The 22215-nt window shown below is 39.0% G+C and overlaps 1 protein-coding gene and 1 long non-coding RNA gene across 3 annotated transcripts; one reads left to right on the forward strand and one right to left on the reverse strand.

Annotated features, from left to right (window-relative positions):
• Window positions 1–256: 256 nt before the first annotated feature.
• LOC144246079 (uncharacterized) lies at window positions 257–11931 on the reverse strand. Its single transcript, XR_013339763.1, has 2 exons — window positions 11820–11931; window positions 257–725 (listed from the first exon to the last, which is right to left on the reverse strand). It is a non-coding gene; the product is annotated as an uncharacterized LOC144246079 (long non-coding RNA).
• Window positions 11043–21844, forward strand: LRATD1 (LRAT domain containing 1). Of its 2 annotated transcripts, none has more exons than XM_021525381.3 (2): window positions 11043–11154; window positions 11753–21844. In XM_021525381.3, exon 2 carries the CDS (start codon window positions 11790–11792, stop codon window positions 12642–12644), a length of 855 nt encoding a protein of 284 aa, XP_021381056.1. In that variant the 5' UTR covers window positions 11043–11154; window positions 11753–11789; the 3' UTR covers window positions 12645–21844. The 2 variants fall into 2 exon arrangements, with proteins under 2 accessions (XP_021381056.1, XP_021381057.1); XM_021525382.3 differs by lacking the exon at window positions 11043–11154 and adding an exon at window positions 11528–11572.
• The last annotated feature ends 371 nt before the right edge of the window (window positions 21845–22215 follow it).

A 22215-nucleotide genomic window follows, 5' to 3' on the forward strand; every position in this document is an offset into this window, starting at 1 on the left:
AGGGGTTTATCTCTCCTTTGGATGCGATTTGGTTTCTTCCAGCTATCTTGTTCTGATGGGATGTTACCCTGGTACCATGAAAATTCTCACTATTTCACTTATAAAGAGGACTTAGGAGTTTGAATTATGTGCCAGAAACATTTCCATACTATAAGTACTTTTTCAAGCCTTTGCTCATGAGCACAAGTAATAATCCAGAAAGTGAATATGAAAACAAGACACAACATCTGTTAATGAAAATTATTCAACAAAACAATTTTGCTCAATTATATATTTCATAAAGTAGATATTTTCTCATAAGCTATTTGTGAACAGAAGGGGGGAAAAAGACAAGAAAGAAATAATGTGTCTAATAAATTATGCACTAAGAATCAGGGGCCCAGTTAAAGCTGAGATGAACATCTGTGATTTACACCATTTTCAGTTCAACTTATTACAGTTGGATCTTTTCAGACTCTTTCCTCTTTATTAACTTCATTTATCTCTAATCCTCAACTAGACACATAATAAGTCTTAATCATATTTGCTGTGGGTAGGTATCAAAGCCCAGTTTCCCTGCACAGGTATCTGTGGGGTTGCAAAGAAATCTCTGCTTCTGGTCTGGAAAAGTATTCTTGTGTCCAATAGTGGACTCCAGTATGACTCCAGTTGTAAACCCAGCTCACATGCTGCTGTCAGGATGTTTTCTTTAAAACAGATACTTTTTTTTTCTTCTGGCAAATAATCTGTGAACAAAGAAATATATTACTCAGTCGTACAAAACATTTTTTCAAGTCCAAGTTAAATTCAGCAAAAGTTTTCAGTTCAAAAATATTCAGAATTTTGCAGATTCTAAATATATTGTTTTGACATTAGCATTTAGTCATTATAATTAATTAGGAAAAAAAAACATATTTTAAAAGAAAATTTTACTTTCTACTTATGCTTCATATATAATTATCTCATTTTTCCAATAAAAATGCATGTTTAAAAAAATCCCATTCTTCGGGTCAAAAACATTGACTTAATAGAAAATTACAGTTTCATAGGTTATTTTTTTTTTTTTTGGGGGTGGGGGAGAGGTTTAATGTCTGGTAAAGTTTGGAAAACTTCAGAGCTTATGAATTGTCTTGTATTTTTTTTTTTTTTTAACTGAGCTAAAAGACTCACTGGCCATATCAGGGCTGTATAATTGTGAATTTCACCGTATTCTGGACATGTGTTACCATCTCAGCCTCAGGTGATTATCTCCCCGTGAAATGGCCACAGAACAACAATCCCTACAAGCTTATCCCAGGGATCAAAGTCTTCAAAGGCCTTTTATCATTAGCAATCCCCTCATACTCTGCCAACACAGCACAGAGGCTGCATGGGCCACACTTTCACACACAGAATTTCATTTCTATTGTGGATTATTACCCAACAAACTTGATGATATCCAAAATAATATCATTCTTATAGCACTGTATATAAAACATCAATGATGGTCTAAGAATCAGGAAAGTGAAATTAAATGAGTATGCGGTTATATTACAGAAGTTTTCTCGCATCTGACAGTACCCCCATATCCCATGTTTGTTGTATTTCACTTATACCTCCCCTATTGCTATCAGGCAACACAGAATACCTTCTGTGAGGCAAAAGAAGCATGGATATTCCATTTACATAGGAGAAGGTAAGCAGAACAGAGATTAAGGGATAGAGCCAATAACGGATTTAAACATCTAAATAAGGATTTGGAAAAAATGGAGATGTTTAGGCAGAAACTGTAATCTGAAAAGCAAAGCAACAGCTGCCGCCTAAACTTGGAGGTACTTAAACCCAGGAGAGACTGTAGATTTGAGTTTACAAGAGGTTAGTGCTTCTCATTAGAGCCATGCCTGAAGTTTTCTGAATGTAAGCAACACAGCACCTATCAACAGGAGCCTGCTGTGAACTCCTGCTAAATCCCCAGGGATCCTCCTCTGTGCTGTGCTCTGCAACACCAACCATCCACCTCGGGCCTGAGCACAGTGTGAAACTACGAAGTTTTAAAACATGCCTGCCACAAATTGTGATGCATTTGGCCACCCAATCCATAATGAGCACTAAAATCTGAAACCATGACACCAGAAAAGCAGGATACTGTGGCAGCAGCTCTCTGGTCGCAGAGAGCAACACGTAACTTTCTCAGGTATTCTCCTGGGAAAAGCTGTGAGAAGATCAGAGAAAAGAATTATAAACAATTCTTATATTCACTTGCTGCACCTCCTGTTGTGAACATGTGGAATGTGTTATGGAGATTTGTTTACCAAAGGATGGTTTCTTAATTGGCCAATGGTGATGGTGTTTGGACTGGAGGTCCAGTTAGGTTCACCTGTATCATAACTGTCTATAAACACAATGGGTTCCTTAATAAGTATAGGATAATAAAGTGATTGATCAGCCTTCTGTGAATCATGGAGTCAATGCTAATTACTACCTGGCTGGAGGCCTGTGATGACAGGATACAGTTATTTTTTCTGTTTTGTAGGAAAGATCGAAGCACCTATTTTTGAATGAACATTCTTATCTTAAGGCTATTTCCATTAAATAGTCTTTGAACTATGGGAATAGAAATAGGAATCCAGGTTCCTTTGCCTTCATGTATAGTCTAAGTTAAATGTTTTGTTCATGTTTCTTTGAATATTTTCTCAACAAGGGCAGTTACAACATGGTAACGGGAGAATAGCTAGATAGCCTGCAGTGTGTCTTAACTAATATGTACACACTTAAACTGAATGACAGAGTTTTAAACCACTGTGGCTACATAAACTGAATGACAGCATTTTAAACCACTGTGGCTACATAAGGAACTAAACCCAGAATTCTGACACCTAAGATGAATAATATGCCCATGTTTTAAACAGAAAAGTGCTTCTAGTACTTGAAATAATAATTGATGGCACCAGCCTAAAACTCAGTGATGTGACCAGGGTCACTAAAAGACTTTTTACCACAGCTAAGAGTAAAACAGACTGCTACAAAACCAATCTTGTCTCAAGTCAGATATTCTTTTCTTTCAGCCATATTTTTTCTCTACTGAAATCAAATTAATTTTTGCTTTTTTTAAAGGGGGAAGGAAGAAGTTAAGTTAAGACTGTCATATCTTGTGCAATTTGTCCAGATCATGTTCAAATCATGCTGCATCTTCTAAACTTAGGGATAAACATAAATTTTTCATGTCTTTTTTTCTTCCATTATTATTGAAGGAACAACACAGCTAAGTAAAATGAGCTGTAGTCTACACTCATTTATGTATTATACATAAAGTAGTTGGTTACAGTTTAATATGCTACAACTCTAAAAAATGCTTCTGTAAACAATAGTTTTGGATGCACACAATCAGCAAAAACAGTATGAAGATAACAGGGTTAACCTGTGAGCCAATTAGCTGAGACAGACTTTTAGGTGAAAGAATTATATACATGAATAGACACGAGCCAATGGACCAAGATTTTTGGAGACTGGGAAAATGTTGCTTGGAAATTACTACTGGAAATAGTATTAAAATTACAAATTTGGGCTACTCAATTTTTGTTGAGCAGAAACTTATTTTTAATGGCATCACCATGCAATCTCAGTGACTTTATTCAGTACTTATATACATTAGTAAATTGAATTCTAACTGTATGTATTTGTCATTCCTAAGCATCTACAGCTATATTCTTTCTTTGAATGCAGACAGAAATCTCACTGGATTCAAAGAAAACTGTGTGCTTGTATCTCTGACAGCCTTTTCTTGTTGGAGGCAGGATGATGCTGGTCTGGCCCCGAAATTGATATGCAACTTGAATGATTTAGGTCTCCAGGACTGGGCTCTGTATTTGAAAAAGAAAAATAGAAGCTCCCTTCAAAAGGTTTTCATATATAGCAAAGTATGATTCCCTTACTGAATCTAGTTCTGTAACTCAGTCAAAAGGGTTCAGCTAGCAGCATAAACCATGAGAGTGAAGCTCAAAATGTTTATGAATAGCAAGTGTCACACAGATTGAATTTCTGCTTTGCTATTCAGTCAAAGGGTATTTGTTACTGTTTATAATATTTAGAAAGTCATTTTTGACTTCAGGTATTGAAAGACCCACAGATAAAATGCATTTTATAAAATATTAACTAGCCTAATAGAAATAAGCATTTGATGCTCATTTTATTTCAACATTTAATTTTCCTGGGAGTCCTTCAGGGCAGCAGAAATATCATACGTATTATTAAAAATGAGTGAAATTATAATAGAATGCAGTTACAGAGCAATGACTAAATAAAGGATCCCAAAGCACATATGAAAATGGAAAAAGTCAAGCAAGTAACCCTGTTATAATAGAAGCAGGCAGATATTAGCTTGCGTACAGCTTTACAATTAAAAAAAAAAAAAAAGAAATTAAAGTATAGTGGACAATCTCTCTAGTTTTAAAGGGGAAATGCAAGAAAATGTCATGTCATACTTAAGAAAACATTTTGCCTTTTTTCTTTTAGTAGTTTTGGAAAAAGCTAATAATAAGATAATCATAATTAACTAACCAGTATGCACTTGGAAATATTTATTATCTCTTTCTTCTTAAGCCATTTAGGGACAAAGTTAACACATCAGTGGAGATTCATACACTTAAAATGTAATTTTTGTGAAGAATCACTACTTTATTCCTTATGGTCTGATATTTCTGAAAAGGTTTCCAGTCTTTAAAACTGATTTAGGAAACCCTGTTTTCAGTTGCAAAATACTAATTGAAGAAAGAAATCAAAACATTGATCTGCCATGTGATAGTAGCCCACCTAACAAGATTGCATTAGAAGACAATTACAAGTCCTTTTGAATTTTTTTTTCTAGCAGCTTATTTTTTGAGGTTTTACTACTTTCTGGATATATTTTTTCCCTGTACAAACATTACAATGCCATTTTTATTTTAGTTTTATTTGTAGCACGACCAAGAGGAAACTGGAAATTTTCCTAGTAGACTGCCATTATTATTATTCTCATTTTACAGAATGAACAATGTAACCACCTTTATTAAAGCCATGTCAAAATCCTCTATTCAGAAGGGAACAATATTCATGACTGTTTAAGTTTCGGAGCACCATCTCTGGAGTGCCAACACCTTTAAAAAAGATGTTTTCCTCTGGCAGATGTGTTATAGCAATGCTGTGGGTTCAAGCTCACAGAATAAGCTATGAAAGAGGTTGAGGAAGTAAGTAGCTGGGGTGAAAGTTTGCAATCAATTGGAATCCTATTACTCATCATTAAACATAATATGAAACTGTCTTTACTGAAAAAAAAATCCCAAAACAACCAGCCAATAAACCCCAAGACAAAATGGGCTAAATAAAAATGAAATAAAAACAAGAGAATAAAAATTCTCTTATATGGAATCTACCTGGAGCTATATATGATTAAACTAGCAAATTTAAGATCAAGCTTGCTTTACCAAGACCTTTCAACCACATAGCCACTGCTTCTGTGTCTACAATCACAAGGCTAGACTATATTTTATATTATTTCATAACACACAAAAAAAAATATGGAAATAGTATGAACTTTAAGACTACATTTTCAAACAAAAAACAAACAAACAAAAAAAAACAAAAACAAAATAAAATTTAAAAAAAAAGCTTTGCCTAAGTGTAATATTCAGTCAAGGGGTGATTAAGTGAATAAGTGAGCTATTCACTATGAGTAAGTGAATTCTCCTTATTTGACTGTGGTCATGTCTGCTTAAGGGGTTTTGATGTTTTTGGTGGTTTTTTGTTTATTTTCTTCTGTCTATATATGAAAATGGTGACATTCTGAAACACTCAAAATAACCTTGAAGAAGACATAATCCAGGAAATAGAAGGATCAAGAAATTAAATTCACTGTTAATTGATCTAACTTCATGATCATCAATATCCAATTCTTCAAAAGTTCATAAAGGATATTGCTATAATCATGAAGAAGGCTTCTTTGCTTATAGTAGTAATTTAAGCTATAACATCCTCCCCCTTGAAAAAAAAAACCCTATGAATTCAGTTCATTTTCCATTTAGTGTACAGACACAGACATCTAAATGAAAATCTAGTCCGTCAGCTATTTTTCTTTCATACTCTAAAGAATGAATATGATGCTACTGTCAGGGATCAGAGTGCAAGATCTACAAACTCTTCCATCACTTCCTCGGGGTTTGCTATTTTCTGTTTAAGATCAGGTCTGACAAGATGAACCTTGGATAAGATGTCCAGAAGAAAAGTAAACTTAATGAGAAAGAGTTTTGAGGAGCTAGGATGGGGCCTCAAGCCCTGACTTAGGAGCTGCATCAGAGCTCTGGCCCATGCTTGGACCAGGCTGCTGAGTTGGGATGGCCTTGCATGCCCTCCCTGACCTCCCTCAGCTTGGCCCCAGTCCAGCACTCCTGCTCTTCTGCTCTTGCCAGGGCACTGGGAGGCTGCACCTGGGTGCAACTCCAGCTCTCCAAACCCTGCTCCTGCCCAGCACCCTGACCTGCTGCTCTCTGAGAACTTAAAAGTGACTACCCCATTTGGGATTGTCTACATAACAACTTTCCAAAGATGAACACTTTAAGGTATTTCTTCCCATTCCTCCCCAAAATCTTTCCTACTGCAATATCTTTTTAGTGGTATCACGTGATCAGAAATTAGATCTGGAGTCCTTATAGGTGTTAAAAGGAGCTGGGTAGAGTCCAAGCAGTTGACTACAGAGGCCCAGCCTGTGTAATTCATACAATTAGTATTATTCATACAATTAATTGGTAGCACGGCCTTTTGAAAAGCTTTGGCAAATGTCAGATACTATTTTTCCATATATTTTAGAGATTAAAATGGATTAGGAATAATTCCTAAGAGGTAGTTTGGATGCAGTTATTTGGTTTTGGAGTTTAGAACATTTAAATGGACAATTAATAATATATGGTTATGCTGTACCTCAGGGCCAAAATTTCAGGGCCAAAATTGTCCTGTACAATTTTACTTACCAGTGACCCTGTGAATGCAAGAATCGTGAAGTTACCAGAAGCCAGCAGAAGAGCAGAAAAGAGGCAAAAGAAAAAGTGTGACCACAACTATCTTCTTGAGTTTTCACATTTTATATTTCACCATCACTGCATAAAAATGGCAAAAGCTGTCCAAGGCCGAAGAGCCAAAGTCTGGAAAGGACCACAGCAGGTCATCTGGTCCAACCACCCGGCTCAAGCAGGGTCATCCCAGAGCACAAAGCACAGGATTGTGTCCAGACAGTTCTTGAATATCTCAGGTAAGGGAGACTCCACAGCCTCTCTGTTCCAGTGTCTGCCCACCTGCACAGTAAATAATTTCTTCCTCATGTTCAGGTAGAACTTCCTGTGCACCAGTTTCTGCCCTTGCCTCTTGTCCTATTGCCTGGCACCACCAAGAAGAGCCTGGTCCATCCTCTTGACATTCTCCCTTCAGATACTGACAGACACTGATGAGGTCTCCCTCAGTAATCCCGAGGCAGGACTGGCCCAGCTCCCTCAGCCTATCCAAAACCTCAGCACTCTCCCAGACTAGTTAGATGTAGAAACTGTATTTAGTTTCTACCAAATGTAGAGTTCCTGAAATAGATAAGAGCTTCTGGGCCTCTGAGATTCAATGTTAACAAGATTGAAATGGACAGATTTCTACAATCTAAAGTTCATAACAGATAGGAAAGTTTCCACCCTTATCATCAATTTTTTTATCTCTGGTTGTTTTTTGAAACATGCGTTCCTAAATTTTTCTGCACAAATGTTCTCCACTCATTAAAATCAACAGTGGTTTCAGCTCCACATTTAGCAACAGGGGTCCAAGGCTCCAACGCTCAGCTCAGGGCAGGATGAAAAGAACATTTAAAAAATAAGGTTTAAAAAATGAGCTACTGATTATCTATTTTGCCACATATTTTAAGGGTTTTCACTGTATTAAATTAAATATAAATGCAACAGTTACAAAATGCCAAGTATGGGAAAAGGCACAAAAAGAAAAAATAGCAATGGAAAAATATAAATTCACTCTCAGAGTAGGCCAGGTCAGAGCCAGAGATGATGATATTATAAGGTTTATTTCTAGTAATATTGTAAATTCCCACATCCTGGTGTAAGGAGAGATTATGACCCCAGTTAATGAGGCTGAAGCTGGTCAATGAAGTGTGAACAGAATGGTGCTGTACTGCCAGTGCCACCATCTAAGAGCAGCCAAGCCTGCGCTCACTGCTTCACTAAAGAAGCACTCAGAAGTTAAACATCTAAAGCAGATAATAAATTCATTAATCAAATTAGCTCAGACAAAAGAGGGATCTCCAGCAGTATCCTTTTAATCACAGTTATATAAAAGTCTGGGGTTTGTTGGTTGATTAGAGTTTTTTGTAAATCAACTTCTTGACACTATCATAAAACTCTGACTGAAGAGAAACTGAGGGAAAATTTCTTCCTGAGGGATAGTGGTAGAGCACAAAGCTCTGATGAGACAGTGTACAGAGATGAGAACAGAAATGAAACAAAAAAATGGGTGCTGGGAGTGTGTTGAATAGAGGTCATGAAGAGAGGTGAATTGTAAGGGATTGTAAGTGCTTCAACAAGAGACAGAATACTCTCATTGAGCAGACTTGCAAAACCACAGGGGATTGCCACAAAAATGGTTAAAATCTGTCAGAAGATACTCCTCCTATTTTGAAGGGCAGAGCCTTTCCTATACCCAGACTCAATCCTTCTGCACCTGCAGGTTGCTGAAGCTGTCTGTTCTCCACTGTTTTGCATGGAAAGGATGAAATAATGTTTTGTTTGTTTAGAACTAGCTAAAAATTACTCCACATAGCCTTGATGATTGGCAAACGTGGGAAGTGTGAATTGTGCGAGTGCAACCTAAAAAGATGCAGACTTTAAACGGAAAAAATGTGAAGTGTTTAGAAAACAGAAAACTGTCGATCAAGGTCTACGGAAAATGGCTTTCAACTTGGACTGGCTTTAAAAATGAAGCACATTAACAGTTACTAAAAAACTCAAAATATTTAAACACTGTTTTACAGCCTTAGCTCTAAACCTATTAGAGTGTTCTCATAATTTAATTTAAAATGTTGCAGTTGGTGAAGGTCATGCTGTAAAAGTACATATAATTTCTGACAATCATTAGAAAAGTATTTACATCATTCTAGAGATAAATAACGTCCACCTGTTATGTTTAGTCCTCTGACACTTTAAAAAGCATATATTAGAAAACAATCTTTATTTTTAAACTTTTTTTTTCAAATTATCTTTTTGATTCTACAGACCATGAATGTTGCATCCTTAACTGCTACAAATCAGCTTAATTCCTGTGAGTCTCAGGCTGTAACCCCTGAGTTTATGAGACATGGGAAGTCTGTAATTATAAATAGATTAGTATAACTGCCACAATGAAAAAATAACTGATGTCAGTCTTTGAATTTCACCATACACAACTTTTTTTCTCTCCTCCATTTATGATGTGATGCCTTTGCATATATTAAAAAAAATAATGAGAACAAAAAAATGCCATTCTAGAAAGACAGCTATATCAATATTTAAATGGAAAAAGTAAAGGATTATTCAAAGTAAACACATTTATCTAAGAGATTCAGCATTTGATCCATATGAACATAGGTATACAGCTTGAGCCTCAAAAAGCTGAAATTCACTATTTTTAAGGATGTACGTCTCTCTATAATGAGAATAAAGTGATGGCATTATTGTTCTCAGCTAACTGAACCTGAAGACTAACTGGGAAAAGGACAGCAGCAAAGAGAGATATTATCCATAAACATTGAAAGCAAAAACACTTATGGCTAGATGACAAAACCATTTTCACTGCAAAGAAATGAGTAGATTTACTTCCAGTTAAAAATGGTACTTTAATATGACTCACATCTGAACCAAAGAATGTCATTAGATGTTTTTCATGATGTGTCTTAAATATTTAAATTCACACTGCTCAGAAATTCATATGGTTATGTAAAAGGACTAAGAAAACAAAAGGACCAGGTTACAATCCCACCATTGACACAGCCTCACAGGGGGAAGAGTGGTCAAATGAACAAATAATTTCCAAGTTCCATTTCCATAATGTGCAAAATTAGGTGTAAAAGTATGTATTGTTAGTAGCTACTACAGATGACAGATTTTTAGATTTCATACATTTTTTGAAGAAAACGACTGCTACTGCCAGTCTCATTTTTTTTATTTAAGACAAGCCATAGCATGTTTTCTAGTTACGTCTGAGGACAACTCACAACTGCTACTTTGTCCAGATGTGGAAAGACGGTCATCTTACCTACTGCCAAATATCAAGCATTCCAATTTATAATCTAGGCAACGGCAAGGGACAGGCATCTCCTTAAGGCACTTCATGCCGTCCTAAAATAGGAGGTGCAAAAGGTGAAAGGAACAGCCTTCTGCAAATGCCTGTCTCTCCTCAGCAAAAGGAAGCCCAGGATACCAGTTCAGACCGCACAGGTACAACTTCAGGTTCCTGAAGTGAGGTGAGCGGCACCCACTTTGATGGACAGAGCAACTCTTGCGTCCTTCCTGGGCAGGTTCGTTTGATAGAATTTATTTTTTTATTTTCTTTCTTTTTTACTACTGTCGGGTGCAGGGGTAGCTTGGCAGCGGCTTCACGCGGTGGGAACGACCTCCAAGCCCCTTTCCCAGGGACGCCCCGCTGCGGCAGCCCCGGGGCCGGCCGGAGCAGCGCGGGGGTCGGGGCTCGGCGGGAGCAGCTCAGGGATGCGGGCTCGGTGGGAGCAGCGCGGGGGTTGGGGCTCGGCGGGAGCAGCGCGGGGGTCGGGGCTCGGCGGGAGCAGCCCGGAGGTCGGGGCTCAGAGGGAGCAGCTCGGGGATGCGGGCTCAGCGGGAGCAGCCCGGGGGCCGGTGGGAACAGCCGAGGGGTGCGGGCCCGGCGTTTCGGCGGCGGCAGCGGAGCCCGGGCGGGCAGAGCCGCGGCTCGGCCCCGCCGCCGGCGGGCGCGGCCAATGAGCGCGGCCGGGGCGGGCTCGGGAGCGGCGCCGCCGCTACTTATCCTCGCCGGAGGGGCCGGGCAGCCCAGAGCGGCGCGGGCGGAGCAGCCGGGTGGCGGCGGCGGGCTCGGGTGGCGCTTCCTCTGCGGCGCCCATGGGGACAGGACGACTTTAAAGGAGTTTGGGGGGGTTCTGGCGCTGGGCGACCACGGGTACGGAAGGGGACGGAAGGGACCCTTCGGGCAGGGGATGCCGATCGCCTGTTTTTTTGCCTGTGCCTTGCGGGGTCCCGGCCGGGCTGCGGGCACTGGGCGGGCCGGGCTGGCAGCTCCGGGGCCGGGCGCTCCTCCAGCCGCCTCCCCGCACGCAGCGCTGCCCGGCGCGGCTCGGCTGCGCACCGCTGGAGGGAGGGATCGGGACCCGCCGGCCGGAGCCTCCCCGAGCCCCCGGAGCCCTCTCCCCTCGCAGAGCGGAGACTCCCGGTACAACTCCGTCCCCCCAGCGCGGAGGCGGCGGACGGCGGGGAGGCTCCTCTCCCGGCGCTCGGAGCCGGCGCTCCTGAGTCGAGGCTCTGCCCTGCCCTGCACTCCAGGGGTAGGGGGAAGGGTCCGCAGTGGGAGTTTCTCCCTGGTACGAAGGAGAGGGAAGGAGTTAGGGAGGGATGGGGGCTTAGGGCGGAATATCTGAAATCTTTTGTATGTGCCTTGATTTGTTTTTTTTTCCTTTCGTTCTTTCTTTCCTTCCCTCTGCGTGCACTCTCCTTCCCATCTCTTGTTCTTCTCTGTGTCTTCCCACCCCACCCTCCTTTAGATCCGGCGATTTCTGCCCTCGCCTCGCCCTGTCATTGATGGGAAATCAACTGGATCGCATCACCCACCTGAATTATAGCGAGCTGCCGACCGGGGACCCCTCGGGGATCGAGAAGGACGAGCTGCGCGTCGGGGTGGCTTACTTCTTTTCGGATGAGGAGGAGGACCTGGACGAGCGAGGCCAGCCAGACAAGTACGGCGTGAAGGGCTCCGGCAGCCCTGGGCAGGAGACGCCCACCCACCACCTCCACCACCAGCTGGTGCTGAACGAGACTCAGTTCTCCGCTTTCCGCGGCCAGGAATGCATCTTCTCCAAGGTCAGCAGCGGCCCCCAGGCTGGGGACCTCAGCGTCTACTCGGTGTCAGCCCTGCCAGCCCTCTGCAAGCCGGGGGACCTGCTGGAGCTGCTCTACCTGGGGCCGTCGGAGCACCCGCCGCCGCACTGGGCCGTGTACGTGGGCGGCGGGCAGATCATCCACCTGCACCAGGGGCAGATCCGCCAGGACAGCTTGTACGAGGCGGCCGCGGGCAACGTGGGCCGGGTGGTGAATAGCTGGTACCGATTCCGCCCGCTGGTGGCGGAGCTGGTGGTGCAGAACGCCTGCGGGCACCTGGGCTTAAAAAGCGACGAGATCTGCTGGACTAACTCCGAGAGCTTCGCCGCCTGGTGCCGCTTCGGGAAACGGGAGTTCAAAGCCGGGGGGGAGCTGCAGGCGGCTGCTGGCACCCAGCACCAGCAGCAGTACTATCTCAAAATCCACTTGGCAGAGAACAAGGTGCATACGGTGAGGTTCCACAGCCTGGAGGATCTAATACGCGAGAAGCGCAGGATCGATGCCAGTGGCAAACTGAGGGTGATCAAGGACCTGGCTATAGTGGATGGGAAAGAATAGGGAGGAGCAGGAGTACGTGGTTATCTTCCTTCTGCCCTGCCCGGGGAGACCAGCCTGCCGTAGAGTCAGGAGGCTGCACCCTCCTTCCGTGGGACGCGACTGGAAGCAGGATCCATGGCAACATTCCAAAAAAAACCAGCATTCTTTACACCCATAGCCAGTATTTTGTTTGGCTTTTAATAGCATTAATGCCGAAAGAGCGAGAGAGGAAGAAAAGAGGGGGGAGGTGCAGGAAGGCTGTTCTCAGAGTATGTGGACAAAGTCTCTCCTGTCAATCGATGTTGATCATTCTAGCAACATGCCAATAAAATTTCAAATTGAAATTTCTTTTTAAATTTTTATTTCATGGCTTTAATCCATGATAAGTTTTAAGCATCTGGGACTGTGGATGTTGATGTAGCTAAATGAGATTCTAGCTAATATTTGCCTTGTGGCCAACCAAAAGCATCAGTCATACTTCGCTAACTGGGAGAGAAAGGGGGTGTTGGGTAAATGCCTGTTTGTTTTGTTTCTCCACGCTGCTGCTTCAGCCTCTAGCTGCAACCCAAATTTTGTCCCAACCAACTCTGCCAAGCTATTTACTAGGAAAAAATACTTTCACATTTCTGCTTGAAATCTATCACATTTAAAATATTTGCCTTTGCTTTCTGTTTGCAGCTTTCTGCTAAATATCATCATAATGCATGAGCTCTTTCCACCTCTTCCCTCCTCCTACCCTCCCTGCCATTTTTTTTTGTTTGTAAAAAAAAAAAAAAAAAAGTTGGTGAGCAACTGTTTTCCTAAAACTAAATTAAATGGTTCTAAAGAAGTGGTGTATTTTGGAGAACAGTATAGTCAGATATCCAGACACTAGGATTTCATGCTTGAGCTATGGATTTTGTACCACTGCTGCAATATCTCTTCATAGACAGGTCAACAGAATCTTGCAAGAAACAATTTTGAATTCTGCATGTTGCCTCTTTGGAACAGCAATTTATTGCATATTTACAATTCCACTTAAAGAAATAGATGTGGACAAGTTCATCTTGTATTTCAAATTCCCAGCAACTAAAAATTCTGTTCAGTGTAAATTTAGAAAGCCACAGCAGCATTTAAAAGATGCCTTTTAATGTGATGTAAGCAATGCCTTGTCTGTGTTTCAGATCCTGTTCACTCATTGCTTAATTCTAAGTTTTTAAGTGAAAGATCAGAGAATTAAATATATTTTTAAAAAATCCAAACAAGTATACTGGGGAATTTCTTTTTATTATTCTGAGCTGCATACAACTTGTAATTTTCTCTTTGCATGTTTCAGTGCTGGAAAGAAAATGCATTTGATTTTGTTCTCTCTTCCCACATCAATGTCAGATGATAGAATAGCTCTCTTTTGTATATATATGGTACACTCCACCCCCTATCAGTGTACTGTGTCCCAACTATTTTTTTTTTGTATTAAACAATGTCATAAGCAACCTTGTTGCAACAGTAATTTCATTTCTACAAAGCATTTGCCTGCTATAGCTGAAGATGTGAGGGTGGAGTGTACTTCATTATAATAAAAGTGTTAGCATAAGTATCTTTAAGAAAAAGCAGTCAAAAACCTGTACACCCAAAACTGCACCTCTTCATTGAAGGTCACATAATTGGCCTCATCCTTGCTAACATGTGGCAAAATTATGTGGTAATAGGCAGTGTTACTTTCATCACTTTTCCTAAAATACCTTGCTTAGTACAATATAGGGTAAAAATGTGAATTGTAATTTCTGTCAAATACTGTTGAAATAGCCTCAAACCACATCATACTTTTTAATAAATGTGTAATATTTTAGTTTTATGTAGGCAATAGTGGCTGTCTGATGATAACTTTCCCCATAACATGAACGGAATCTTCTACCTAGCGTTTATGTATCTTATTGTTGTACATTAGGTTGCCTAAATTGTCTGTTAGAACTGATTTCCCTGTACCACTTGGTGGGAGCACTGTGGGATTACAGAAAGGCATTGGCTTTACAACAAGGCACTTACAAAACATTAAAAACTGATAGGAAAAGGAAAGGTGGGCAAAAGCAATTAATTTGATTTTTCCCTTATAAAAAATATGCATTAGAAACCTGAGGCTGCAAGAGTCAGGGAGGATTAAATGAAGAGGGAATAAGTACCAGAATGTTTATGAATGAAGGCAAGAAGAATAAAGTAGGGTTATAGGGTTATTTTTGATTTCTGCAATGCATTTTCTTCAAATTGATGGTAGATTAATGAGATTAGACAGAGGTTCCTTGAAAGAACGGAATTTTATGCCCTCACTAGTGAGAATTCAAAACATACTAAATTTAAACTTTTCACTGTGCTTTCTGAATATTCTTTCACTCTAAACCCTATTTAACTGTGGATATTTTTTTTGCAGTTATTTAATAACCCAGTTCATAAACATTATGACTTTCCTTGTCTTACCCAGCTAGATGTCGAATGGTATTTTGTAGTTTATAAAAGAAATTATAGGAGCTAGTGTATGCTAATTTATTCAAGCTCTGTCAGAGACCTTTGGCATCACTCTTAATTTGTAGAAATAAAGGTACATCAATGTAAGGCCTTAGTCTTTTGCATAAGGACTGGAGAAAATATACTGGAAATAGAGCTAGTATTAACCAAGGCTATAGTGTTGACATGACTGTGTTCAGCAGTCATCTGTAATTAGCAACAAGGGCACCAATACAGTTTCTTTTGTTATTTTTCTTTAGCTAGATTTCAGTCCAGAGCTACTGGCAGCAATCTGGTCCTGATTCATAGCCCATTGAAGTTAATGGCTCTTTCTGACCAGTGAACTTTGCATCAGATTGTTAGGACGTGGTTAAAATTTGTGGAGCTTGAGGGAGATTGAGATTTAAGATGACACTTCAGAGACCAGAAGAGCCACCTTTCTGAGATGGGAGATCATGGGCACAGGCAACACAGAAAATACAGGAAGAAAACAGGCAAGTTCTGAAACAAGCAGTGTTAGCTGGAGATGGCAGTAGGGAATCTGTTAAAAAGATAGAATGAAAAGTGGATATAAAAAGTTGTTTAGTGCCTTGAAACAAGAATTGGAAGACAGAGAGCAGTCAGCTGCAAGAAAGGCAATGATGTGAATTACTGACAGGTAAAAATGTAATTGATTGTATTCATCATTCAGGGTCAATGGGCCTGGCAGAGTTAACATTTCCATTTCCAGCACTAAAGATATTGAAAAATTGTATTTTATCACTGGAATCTGTTTGCATTCTTTGGTCTAGCTACCTAGGGTAAATATTTACATCTCATTCATTGCTCTTGAAGTTCTGACTTGTAATATGACAGTAATGTCAAGATATTTTGCAGTCTTTCTTCCATGTCACATTTCAGGCTTTCTGTTAGCTATTTGAGTAACAGTTCTATAGAATTTCTTTTTGCTTAGATATGATTCTCTTTTTGAAATGCAATCTTTGAATTGCTTTGAGACTTAGTATTTTATTAAAAAATTCAATTCATGTCTTCTAGAAACATAGAGAGCCTTTGTGAAATGTTTTCCTGTCATGACCAGAATGTTTACTGCTTATTGGCTGTGCATACTGGGAGAGGACTCTAAGGATGGGTAGCGAAATAGGTTTTGCTACTGTCAGATTTTGTCTCCATCATAATCTTATGTCTCCAGAGGACTTTGTTTTCATTTTCTTAGGATTCTTTTTCTCCTTTCAAGTGTGGTTGTAGAAAATGGAAAAAAAAAAAAAAAACCAAACCCAACCTAAACCAAAACCCTCATAGCATGCTTTTTATGGCAGAATGCTATTGATCTGTATAGTGGATTTCATGTTAAAAGCAGGGTGCAACAAGGCATAGCCTTTGGGGTGTGACAAGAAGTGGTCCTTGGTCTGTGCTAGAATGTGTACATTCTTAGTTCTCTTGCCTCATTTCGAGTAAGTGTCTTTCATATTCAGGTAAGTAATGTGCAAAACTGCCAGAGTTTATAGACCTGTTTATGTGATGTATTGAACATCTGTAACTCCAGCTGTGTTTGCTGGAGTTGATGCAATGCTGCCTCGTACAGAGCATCTTGTGGGATCAGGTGCCTCAGCTTGCCAAGCTCCCCACCCTCTGTCTGCTGCTGCAGAGGTCTGTGGAAGCTACTGCTAATTGCAAGATATAGTTATTATCTGTGAAAGATTTCTACTTGAGTATGTATGGACAGTATCCTGCCCATAATTATACTTGGATGTGGCTAAAACATTCTGTGTGCTGCTGCTTATGGTGTGAAAACACTCTGCTTCCTGCTTTTTAACCCAGGAGAAAGATAGAAGTCCCAGTGCCAAAGAAGTAATCCAGAAATACCTAAGGAGGTATGATTGGGCTGCCGTGCTGAGGGAGTTTCACTGCAGAATTAAGGCCTAAAATATAACATTACATGAGTAGAGTGTGATCAAGTGCTGCTGTTAGTTTGAGTGTCAGTGTTTCCATGGCAAGTATGGAATTTATTTGCTTGCCTTATTATTATGAAATATTTAACTTTTCTGTCCGATGAGTTCAAATTTAATATGTGAAGCTGCTCTATGTTCATGGATCTTCTGACTCAATATTAGTTTGAGCTGTCAGAGTTTTTTACAAGTTTATTGTCAAGAAAATTAATGCATACTGACTGGGAACAGATACTTTACTGAACTGCTAGTAAATCAAAAAGAGAGTAGTGTAGATGTTAGACTGAAAAAAGGGAATGAACTAAGAATCTTGTTACTGGGCATATCCACAGATTTTTTCCAGATTATATAATCTATACATATATAAACTGCCAATGCTGTATTTTCTAAAGTGGTTGTAGAATTCTCTCTTTTGCAAAATACTATTATCAGTCTCAATAATCTGAATCCCCAGTGAAGTTCTATTTTTTAATATTGAAAATCCATTGAAGTTAACAGTTATTTTATTCATATTTGCATTTGAGAAATAAGCTAATTTTTTTTTTTTGTTAAAAGATTTATAATTGAGCAGCTAGCAATACTCACTTTCATTTCTTAATTTTAAATATCTTGCATCAAGCAGAAATGTATTTAAGTTGATATGTCCAGAGTAATGATACAACTTTCATTAGCAGAGTCCATTCAGTTTAAGAATATGGTTATTTGGGGTTTTTTTCCATATTCTAATTGTGGAACCTTAGGACATTTCTGATTCCACAGGTAATGCATGTATGTAAAACTGTTTGCTAGATCAGGATTTCTAAAATAAAATATCTCTCTCCTTCGTGTGGCATTCACTTTGGGGTAAAATCAAGGAGTAGGACTTAGCCAGGATCAAGACCTCAGCAACAATTCCTCCTATGGAATTTAATGGAAGGCTCATGTGTGTGATGTCTACCATAAGGGCCTTAATTACATTTTCTTACTTGTACATATAGCAATCATCTATGCAAAGTGTCATTTTCCTAGGTAAAGTGGGTTAATGCTTCTCAAACATCCCTTGGACTTTTTCTCGTGTGTCTGTGTGGGTAGATGTGTTGGGCATAAATAAAAAACCTGGAGTTTATTGCTGTAGAGCCAATATCTCCAGCTATTTTGACAGGAACTCAGGTGGAATTTGGAACCATTGTGGCTACAGCAGGAAAGAGTGGAAGAATTTGCAGTTAAACTTCAGGCTGTTCAAGGAGGATACTGAGAGCTAACCTTGAAATTCCATTCTTTCTCTTCTCCAAGGTGCTAGGGGGTGAGTGGCTGTGCACCCCTCACACATTAAACCATTCACACTTTGGAGATCCATGCTACTGCCTAGTCAAAATAGGGTGAGTAAAATATGCAGTGTCTCATTAGCCTTAAGAAGCAAATAATTTCTCACAGTTTAAATGCTATTTGTATACAGTGTGGCATTGGCAATCCATTTTGAAAAGTCCATTTTTAAGCTGATAAACTAAACAGCATAATGTTTATAAATGGGAAACCTCAATAAGCCTTCTTGTTAATCTCTATACAGCACAGGTAAGAGCTTGTTCCCAGTTTATGTAAATAAGAGTAACCGTGATTCAGGAAAATTATCATGCAGTAGAATTTGGAAATAAATGAAACAATCCAACTCCAAATTTAGTTCCGATGTGACACCTTCACTACTGCAGGTGAATAAGAGGGAAATTATCTAGCAGTGTGAATAAATACCATCTTCTGTATTGTGACACTTCTTCACAACAGAATATTTTATGCCACAGAAGGAATATTCGTTGTATGTTATTCAATATAAGTAAACATACCACAATCTGGTCTTAAAACAGATCTTTTCTTCCATATGTTCCTATTGTTTCCATATGCCCTTTCAGTCAGCTGAAAGCAATATAAAAACTAAGACTGAAAAATATACTAATTGACTGTAAATATTTAGGCAGAAATTTATATGCATATTGACACATAGCTAATAGATGTATTTGTATATACATACAGATTTGCATACTGTGTGTTATGCATATATACACATGACAAGTCTTGACTATTTTGTTAGTATTGGTAACAAATGTCAGTCATTTCAGTATGTATATTATCTATGTAACAGATGGGTACCCAAGACTTTGCTGACAGGATTTTAGCACTGTTCAAATATTTGTTCTTTAGAGTATGCCATGATCTGACATCAAGAGAAGTGAGTTAAATATGTGGGGTTTGACATATTGCTACTTACTGGAGGAAAAATATCAAGAATCACTACACTTGGCAATAATGAAGTACCCTTTTAGAATAAACTATGCTGCTACTTACTTGTGTATTTATAAATAAAAGAATGATCCAATGAAGAATCCATCTATCTTTCTCTTTGGCATCTTTAAATGGATAGTGCCACAAGGGGTTTTTTTCATAATATGAATATGCTTCCACTCAGTTCAATAATTTGGAATCATATCACTGAAATTAGTAGTGTTGTTCAGACATACTCAACTGCTGTTGTGTAGTTGTTCTAAAGTAAAGAAGAGGCTGGCATTGATATTTCTTGATTTTTTTCATCTTTCTTTGAATTGATAAAGTTTATTTCAAAGGCTAAAAGGTGTGACTTTGAAAAGCACTTAATACAGATTGGACACTCTCCATTGAATTAATTAGTAATTTTTCACCAGAGTTATTTGGACTGCAGTTAGGCTTACACCAACTTGTTTTACAAACTTTACTTAATGGATAGAGGATGATAGGATTTTACCTATCCAAAATTTTTTATTTTCATCAAACCACGTGTGGATGGTATGAGGCCCTTTTCCATGTACAAACTCATGACAAGAAATCATTGACTATTGGAACCAAATCCTTGTCCAGAGATTTCTGTCATTTCCTAAGGCTGTGGGAAGTAAGAGAATTTACTCCTTTATCGAGCCAAAGCCCTTTAATAAAAACACTTTAATGAAGTAAATAAGTAAATGTATTACTATGATAGCTCATTCCAGTCTAACAGATAATGGACCACCATAACATTGCTGGTCATTAAAACATTGGACAAAGCATCAGCAGCAGCTTCTTTAAAGAAATTTAAATTGCATGTTAAGGTATGCCATCACTGACAGAAGTACCTTAGATGAATGCAAGGACCTATTTATGTTTATCAGAGACTATATGATACAACTGTTAATATGACAGAGCCTACTTTAACTTTGGACTCAGACCTCATTACATGATATGTCAGCCTACCTGGCAGGCTTTCTGGATTAGTATTTCCAGCCTGCTCTGACTTCATACCATTGATTCTTCAGTTAGGGGTAATCAAAGGTCATTAATAGTGAAAAGTTCGCTTTAATTGACCCGTCGACTCATTTTAATTATGGCAATATAAAAGAGTGTCAGGTGCTAGACCCCTACACGAAGGGTTAGTTAATATGCAGATTCATCCTGGCAGTAATTCTGCCTGGATCCCATTAGCTCTAGCTAAGGGCTGTAGAAGTTTCCTACTTTATCTCTCAACCTGAAGAAATAGGGAAAAAAAGACTGGTAGAAAAAAAAGGGTTCTGAAAAGAAAAGTCATATTCAGCAGAAATCTTGTGCTGTTCTTTTATACTTGTGCTTTGTATACACATAGAAACCTGCAGATAAAACTTCTCTGAGTTAGAAGCACCAATTATAGAAATGATACCCTTTAAATTTTGCCATGCTAGAAGCTTGCATACGTACACTGAATAAAGAGGATAATCTTTTGCTTTTCCATTTCACAGCATGCTAGTAACTTTTTTTAATCTGTAGGAACCCAAAGTTCACTGTCTGCTGATAAGGTACCCCAAGAGCAATAGAAATGTCAAATTTTTGCATATTGCAAGAGTTCTCAGTACTGAAAACTGATCTTCAGTTTCATTCTCCTGAAAGCCTTAATCTCATACATACCTTTGAACTTTTAATGACTTTCCTAAGAATAATGTCCAAGATAATGAGAAAGGAAATAATGTAGGAACAAAAATGTCAGAGAAATAATTTGTTTTGTGTTCATCTGTGGACTGTCATATAGTTCCTTTTTCCTTGAGATAGAAATAAAATTCCTATTGATATTTAGGGAACTGTTTGGTTAGCAGCCTTCATAGGCTTAAAAAAAAAATCAGGTGTGCTTTACTGAAACAAAAAATGCTAAGGAAAGGGAATACAGACCTTTTCAAGTTTAAAAGAGTTGCTATATTGGCAGGAAGACTCAATTTGTGTTCTTTAACTATTCCAATCCTTATATGAACTAGCTCCAGACTGAATAGCTCAAAAACATGGAAGAGTTTTTCATTAGTTTTGTTCACAGTGCTCCATTTTACAAATACGAATAGTCACTTGTGGTACCTCAGCTTATCAATATTTCACTGAAGACCTGTCAAACTGGGTTTTTTTTCCAAATATTGTCAAACTTCTGTTTCCTGAAAATAAAGCCCTCAAGCAGACTCCAGTTAGAAACTGAATACTGAAGACAGACTATGTGGAGCTTGGAAAATATTACGTATTTTAAAAAGCTTTAATTTATGTAAAATAAATCTTACAAAACAGAGAATTCAATATTCTATCCTACTAAATAGTAAATGTATTAGGAGTTTTAAACATACAAGTTATCATAGTGTACTACATGTAAAAAAAAAAGGTAACTGCTAAGCAGTTTATCTTAAAAATGAACCCTCTATATTTTGAATGAAGATGTAAATGTTGAAAAGGTATTCTTTAAATCTGATTTATGAACTAATCTACCCCTTCTGGGTGAGGTTTCCATTATCATATAAATAAATGTGTCTATGTAGATCAATGCTTGTGGGATCTCTGTTATTATTTTTTTTGTTCTTTTGCAGAATGGCTCTGTGTGATCACAGCTAACCCCTACAAGGATACTGGCATCTCTATTATCTGTACATTGAGTGTGATCATTAACTGCTAGCCAGGAAGACAGCAGTTGAAAAATCAATACAACTTTGGTCAGAGGAAAAATAAGCCGGGGTGATAGTTGTGGGAATGATCCTTTTACAGATGGTATTTTGTCCAATGTCTGAGTGGGGGCAGGCAACATCATGATGCAAATGTAACAGAGAGTGAAGATAAAAATCAATTCTAAGACTTACCAGACATAAAAAATAATGTTGGAAATGGCACAGTGGAACACATAACGGCCCTTCCAC

This window comes from Lonchura striata, chromosome 3 (genome assembly GCF_046129695.1).
Source record: "Lonchura striata isolate bLonStr1 chromosome 3, bLonStr1.mat, whole genome shotgun sequence".
Taxonomy (NCBI): domain Eukaryota; kingdom Metazoa; phylum Chordata; class Aves; order Passeriformes; family Estrildidae; genus Lonchura; species Lonchura striata.

Coding starts and splice junctions, on each gene's coding strand:
- LRATD1 (XM_021525381.3), top strand. CDS start 11,790: ATGGGAAATCAACTGGATCGCATCACCCACCTGAATTATAGCGAGCTG.